The sequence below is a fragment of the Limulus polyphemus genome, unplaced genomic scaffold (assembly GCF_000517525.1).
Source record: "Limulus polyphemus unplaced genomic scaffold, Limulus_polyphemus-2.1.2 Scaffold3105, whole genome shotgun sequence".
NCBI classification, from domain to species: domain Eukaryota; kingdom Metazoa; phylum Arthropoda; class Merostomata; order Xiphosura; family Limulidae; genus Limulus; species Limulus polyphemus.
Window position 1 is genome coordinate 89,090 of NW_013668715.1, and position 7,774 is coordinate 96,863.

The following is a 7,774-nucleotide window of genomic DNA, read 5'->3' on the forward strand; positions in this document are numbered from 1 at the left end:
TGGTGCAGTAAACTGTCAAGAGAAGAGTGTCAGGATGTATTTCAAATATTGGTACACAAGAAAGTGTATTGGCACCGATGTGCAAAAGAGGGCTGAGGAGAACCTTGAATTATTCTCTGACATGTCCAAAAACCTGTCCTGTACAACAATGGTTTTCAAACTGTGGGCTGTGAGAACCATAAGGAAAATGTTTAATCTTTTATTTTATTAAAAAAAAAAGCTGAGGTTATCTTTGCCATCATTGGCTGTATTTGTGTGTGCATATATACATATCATGGTTTAAATGCATTGAACGTGGTTGTTGTTTTTTTGGGGGCGGGAGTATTACAGAGAATAAAAGAGGTAGGGCACAACCTAAAAAGTTTGAGAAACTGCTATACAAATGGGTGTTAAAATTTGTTAGAATTTACACATGCATTAATGACTGTGTTTTTGTTTTTGTCTGTAATAACAAAAGAAATCAACTGAGCAGAACTTTGTAATGGTTTAAAAGGAACAGTCTTTTACTTCTGGTTTTCTTATTAACAGAAAACTTAAATGTACATAAATATTTTATTTTACTCCATTTTTTACACTTGTTTCAGACAAGCCAATAATGGATATTTTTTTTGTACAGAAAAAATGTCCAGTATATAATTACATGTTTATACTTTATACATTCCATAAATTTGCCCATTAGTTACAAAACTAATTATCAAATGGGGTTATTACTGATATGATAGAAAAATGAACATCTTTTTTTTTTCTGTATAAAACGTAGTTTCAAAATGCAAGATTTTTTGGAGTATTCTGATCATCCAATAGTAATTGCAATATGATTTGGAATTTTCCTCTTTCTGTAAAATACATTTATATTATCACATATTTAAAAAAGTGGTCATTTTTATCGTCTTATTCTCCTAATTTAAACTTTATACACTTGCATTTCTGACTCTTTTTTTTCTTTTTTTATGCTACAATGGTATAAGAAGTTTGTTTATTCACTTGTATTTTTGTTTTTCTTAGTTCTCACAGGAGACAAGATTTATGTTCTTGATCTGGCTGCTAAATTGGATGCCACTGCAGAGTTTATCTGTAAGCAGAAATGGGGAGACATTGAATTTCCCCCACCATTTGGAAGGGATGCTTTTCCAGAGGCAAGTTTACCATATAAATTACATATTCAATATGTGTTTATATAAAGAAAGATGTAATTATATTACATTTTAACGTACATGGGTGTTTTGAGGAACAAACTAATATTTTACTATGCTTTAGTGTCTTTTCAAATATTTCATTACACATTATTGGTAAGACAATGGGATATGACTCTTGTATGAAAAATACACTTTGTGTCATTAGCATTTCTAGAGGTTATTAGGTTTTTAGTGCTGACATGGCTGGTTTCTGAAAATACCGTTAACTTTGGTATTATGCCTTAAAAATGCTACTTTGTGTTGACCTTGATGCTAAAAAAAGGAATTATATTTACTGGCTTTAGTCTGTTTTAATTGGTGTATCAGAACATCTAACTGTACAAAATGTTACTTGTGCTTATGCAAGCCTAATAAAATTAGGCTTAAAAATTCCACTAGTCTTTTCTAAGAATTTTGTATTGATTGAAGTATATTGTAGTCGGCTCCAAGTTTTTTCATATATTTATTATTAAATGTACATTCTAAAACTCTACATATCAACTCACCCAATTTTGACTTTAAAAAACTAACCAGACCAGCTTTTTTGTTGTGTAACTTGGCAATTCCTGTTGGAAATTTTACAATATTCAACAGAGTATTGTACAGTAGGGGTTCATTAAGAAAATGCAAGATTTATTATACTTGTAAAAAGGATCCCAAATGCTTACTGAAAATTTTTCAAAGTTACAAAAAGGTCTACTAGAGTAGCGGTATGTTTTCAAATATATGGAGAAAATTTGCCCATAAATACCCATTTATTAAACCAGACCTGTTAAAGTTTAGGATATCAAAGATAATAGCAAAGAGCTTGAATCTATTTAGGTTTCTATTAGCAGATATTAGTGTGAATTTGTTACAGACCACCAGATAATACGGATGAAATTAGTGAGAAACTTTACAATGAGATGAAGATTTCAGCTGTTAATGAGTTGGACAAATAAATAGCAAATAGCTTTTAATTATAATAAATCCAAGATAATGCATGTGGGTTATCATAACTTGAATTACAAGTATAATTTGGATGGGAATAACAGTGTCATGAATGTAAAGGATCTTGGTGTAATGGTTGATCAGTCTCTTAAGCCATCCAAACAGTGTGCTGTTGCTAGTGGTAGGGCAAGTAGGATTTTGGGTTGTATCTACAGAAATATTGAATACAAGTCTAAAGAGGTTATAATTTCATTTTATAAGTCACTGGTTAAGCCACATTCGAAGTATTGTGTTCATTCTTGGGCTCCTTATCTTAGGAAAGACATTGAATTGTTGGAAAGGGTTCAGAGAAGGGTTACTAGAATGGTGTCTGAGATAAAGAAGATGTCATACGAGGAGAGGTTGAAATCTCTCAAATTGTTTTCTCCTGAAAAAAGAAGAGTTAGGGCAGATCTGATTAAGGTGTTTAAGATTGTAAAGGGAATTGATTGTGTTGATGCAGCTATTTTTTTTTCATATTTAACAGTGAGAATAAAAGGACTAGGGGCCAAAAATATAAATTTTAATGAGGTAGGAATCATCTTCAGCTAAGACAGTTTTATTTTTCTAACAGGGTGGTTGGTCTCTGGAATGGAATGCTTTCGGGTGTTATGGAGGCAATAAATTTAAGTGAGTTTTAGAGAAAGCTTGATAACTATATGAATGATAAGGGCTATCTTTAAGATTTTTTTAAATTTATTTATTTAACAGTTTTTAATTTAGAGAATGGGACAGCTGAGATAGACCAATAGCTCTCTTGTTGTCCAAAAAAAATGTTATTCCTTTTCGGGAGATAGATCGAAGTCGCAACTTCAGTTATACTTATAGTCATGCAGGGATATCCAACAAGTATTGAAAAGAAATGGATAACACAGGTTCACACTAGTTGTCTTTTTCCCACCTTTATTTCCAACTGAAAAATGGATGATGTCATACTGAATCTGCATTTTTCCTTCTAGTTTTGTGATTTGTCAGTACTGGGATTCTTGTATACCTAAAGTACATCTTACATCATGTATTAAAAACTACTGAGAACATGATCACAATGCAAAAAATATCTATGTGTATGTGTACAGTACTGAACTAATGTTAACTTTTAGAAATTACAGCACAAGGTGGTGAAGCTTAATGTTAAAGCAAATGATATGCTTGGCCAGATGAATTGTTATTCTTAATAAGGGTAAAACTGGTCTGCCCCCCCCCATCACTTCCTTTCCCCATATCACAAATACCTCCAAAATCTTGGGGCCAATTATTAAAGGTTTCAAACTTTTAATTTCTCTACATAATAAAACCCCTGATTGTAACATGATAATTGTACAAGTTCGTCATCTACCAAATTTCACTTTCCTATAAAACTACAATGTAATGGCACTAAGAACTTCTACAATTGCAGTGAAATGAGTTTTTTGTTTAATTAAAAATTATTACATTGTGTTACACTTTTAACATTTGTAGAACTATCTCCATATTTGTACCAAATCTCAAATGTTTCGAAGTTATTAAGGTTAGAAAAAAATTAGTCTATTTTCTTGAAATAGCAATATCAATGTGGCTGCAGTCAGCTGCATAGCATTATTCAAAAATCAGTCATTGTGCCAAAAATATTTGAAATTATAATGATACTTTTCAAGCTATGTCAGAAACTTGCAACACGATAGTAATTTTTCTTTTTTTACTCTAGATTTAAAAATGTCCTGAAAATTAAATAACACTATAATGTGTGATTGTTTTTATGCATATTATAAGTAATAATGTATCTATGAGAGAGATCTAGTTGACTTTACGTAATCTATTAAAAAAAACATTATGACAATAAAATATAATAATAACTAGACCAAACTCATAGTATTTAATTGCTTAATGAAGCTAATGCAAAATTCGTTTAATTTTTTAAATGTCATTTATTGTAGGAGGCTTATATTGCTGATCTTGATGCAAAAAGTGGAGCTTCTTTGAAACTTACAATAATCAATAAAGATGGACGTATCTGGACCATGGTTGCTGGAGGAGGAGCTTCAGTGATATACAGGTGTGTAAATATGTAAATAAGTATTAGTGGCAAAAGTTTGTTATAGGTTTTTTCAAAGTTAAATGTTTTGAGAATCTGCTTAACCCTCTTCAGACGGGTCACAGGTCAAAGGCCATGTCATCTCGTTTGTTAATATGCATTCAAAGATTATAATTCAAATTTAGTATTAAACATTATTTAATTTGTTAATTTGAAGATAAATATTAAAAAAACACCGTTAAACATTGATTTTTTTGTGTGTCACATGGTATGTTGAATGCAGCATTGGTTCAGATTAGATGTTTGTGATGTCAAAGTACTGAATCTATAGTTTCATACGAATTAGGAACTCAAATTACTGATATTGACAAGCTTGAATATAAAATAAGAACCTCATATCCTTTCTATATGTTGAGATATCACTCATGTACTGAATCAAACATGATGGCCTTGCTCATCTCTTGTATACGGTCCCTTGTATACACTTACTTCAATATATAACATGATTAACCAATCAAAAGCTTAGAATGTCCCCCTAGTGGCTTTCCCAGACATTTTTATATGTTAAGACACCATCTCGTTCTTTCGAATCAAGATTTCAAGGAGGTAGGTTGTGTCATTAGTCTGCTTGAAATTTCCAATCTTTTTAAGACCCAAATACAGGTTAGTTACTAAGCTTCATTAATTATAGTGCAATTCTATGGTATTGATATAGCAATTTATTATTTTTTGGCTATTCAACTGTATATGTAAAACCTAAAAAAAATTATTTTGTTTCCTACCCTCAGCTTGCGAAATTTTAAAAGGCTTAGTAACTTGCGTCAAGCAGCAACTAAGTACAAAGATCATAACTAGAAGAGATAATTGTTTGCTTTAATTCTTTATTTACTGCTCTATGTTTTAAGAAAAATATGTTTAAGAACTTACTTCTAAATAGTAATAATCTGTATACACATATAATGTAGAATAATGGAAATGTTACTATATTTTACAAAATACTAGTCTACTAAAACACAGCCATGTGTGCCACATCATTGTAACTTCTGTATTGTTAGCCAGGCATGGCTGAAAGGTCAATATAATAAAAATATTAAATATATATATATATATATATATATATATATATATATATAATGTGTAATGTTATGAGACTTAAGCTATATAGTCTAAACATTTATGTTTTAGTGGTACAATTTGTTGTCATTCTAGAATGACAGAGGCATAATTTATATTTATTTCCTAATTTTTTATGGTAGTTACAAAATCAGTCAAATGTACCAAACCCGTACAGAGATTCGTTAGTGAAAATAACAGATGAAATATAAAGTTTTTTTTCTTAAGAAACATTTGATAACTATCTGAACATTATAAAGATTTTGCATGTGAAATTTGAAAATGTTCTGATGCATGAAAGTATTTTTAATCTTGAAATGAAAATTACTTTGCATATTGGATAGGCAACATGCAAAAAGAAAAAAAGGCATGAGAAAAACATTGCTTTACAAACCTTAAGACTTAATAAAAAAAATTGATATTTTGCATATGGAAGCATTGTAATGTTTACTGATAATCTGCCAAATTTCATTAACATGGGCTTACTAATTTAAAAGTTACAGCATGAAAACTATAACAAGTACAAAATAGTTACGAGGTGAGTCCCAAGGACCGAGCCAATGCTGAAAGAGTTAAACTTGTATTTGAATGTGAACGAGAGACCTAAAATAATCCTGTCAATATACAATGATAGTAAGTTACTGAAATTTTATACAATCTTATATTTTAAAAAGTGAACATAAAAACATCTGTGTTAAGACTCTCAAAAACTGGATTTTAATTCATCAAACATCATCCCTTTTATTTTAGTGACACTGTGTGTGAATTAGGTGGATCCTCAGAACTGGCTAACTATGGTGAATATTCTGGTGCTCCAAGTGAACAACAGACATATGAATATGCTAAAACTATCTTGAGCCTGATGACTAAAAAACCTCATCCAGATGGTAAGTTTTGATTCAAACTAGAGTAGTGAAACTTGGAATTAATGATGTGTACATTTAGATAAGATAGTTATTTACAGTTAAAAAAATATAAAATTTACTGTACACCTGTAGTGTTATACTGCATTAATTCCTTCAGTCCTACAGGTAATGTTTAACTCTCATGATTGTTCTTATAAGACCCTTAATTAATGCTAATAGAGTGGTGTTATTTTTGATGTGATTGTACTTAGTTAATTTTTTTGTGATAAGCAAAAGTTTCATCAAATAAGAAAACACTAAGCAAGGTTTTTCTTTGTTTTGTTAGTTTTGAATCTAAGAGAATTTTCACATGTTCAGAGAGCTCTTTGCAAAAATACCTAAAAAAAACATGGTGGGAGGGGGGGTTATTGCATTAGTATTGAATATACTTAAATTATACTTACTTACTGATATTGAGATTTTTTTCATGTTAGATATTACAGAATTATTGCTATTTATTAGAACTGATAGATGTATATGAAAATTTAACATCTAAAGAAAAGAAAATGCAACTAAACATCATCTTTTCTTGAATGCTTATGTATATTCCAGATAACTAGAAAAAACAAGCATTATAATGGTTAAAGGACAAATAAAACTTGGGTACAAACTACATTGTTGGAATGGTAATATATCTTAGCAAGAGAGGTATCTGCAGAAATAGCATCTACACAGTGGTGGATAATGGGATTTCACTGTTTAACAAACTGAATCTCTACTCCCAATCCTCACATTAAAAATTACTTTCTAACAAGAACAAAAAAAAAAATTAGGAACAAATATGAAGTTAAGGTAAGTTCATAATGTCCTATATCGAAAACTATCATTCACCATATACAACCAGTTATGGGAAGTTAGTTTATTACTCCAAAGTCAATGGAAAGGCAAGGAAAGAGAATTAAAAATGTGTATGAATAAATAAAAATTGGAGTGAAGAACAATGAAAGCCATCCTATGAAGTGATAAATTCTGCTTTTTAATGTTTGGTTTCAGAATCTTCATTGGCCATTCCAGAGGTAAGCTTTGATTAATGCCAAAAGTGAGGCCACTCATTTTAAAAATAGGGCCTCTGCAATCTTACCCAGCATCCTTCTTCTCAAGCTTTGCTGTCCCAGTACGTTTGATAACATAATTTGTAGAATATATAATTGAAGTATTCATTTATGTTTCACCACTTTTATGACACTTTGTATTCTGAATTGTAAAGTAAGAGTGTTTGCCTTGTATTAGTATTATGACAGGGCTTTAGCTATCAAACTCTCTACCCATAATTTCAAAGACTAGGTAGAACATGGATGGTCACTTAATTTAAAAGGATTGCCAACAGTTTTTTTTTTAACTATCCAAAATATGAGAATTATCATGAACCATGTTAGTGGTCCGTAATAGGGATCACAAGGAATTGCACAAAACTGTAATATAACATTCAGGCAAAAAAGTACCTTAAACAAAAATGGCTTGAATTCAAACTATTGACTGCAAAAGCTATACACATACAAAAATGCACCAAAAAAAGCACACATGTTAGATTACAACAAAAATGGCTTGCTATATTGCACCCAAATCTTTTATAGAATACTAAATGTGGTACTGCGTAGGTT

The 7,774-nt window shown here is 30.5% G+C and overlaps 1 protein-coding gene across 1 annotated transcript in view; it reads left to right on the plus strand.

The window, feature by feature from the left end:
- LOC106468669 (ATP-citrate synthase-like) overlaps positions 1 to 7,774 on the plus strand; it is a 54,976-nt gene that overhangs the window by 12,571 nt on the left and 34,631 nt on the right. Inside the window, exons 8-10 of the mRNA XM_013929104.2 lie at positions 1,006 to 1,136; positions 4,058 to 4,176; positions 6,019 to 6,155. Coding sequence (XP_013784558.1) covers positions 1,006 to 1,136; positions 4,058 to 4,176; positions 6,019 to 6,155 — 387 coding nt within the window. The remainder of the gene's footprint in view (positions 1 to 1,005; positions 1,137 to 4,057; positions 4,177 to 6,018; positions 6,156 to 7,774) is intronic.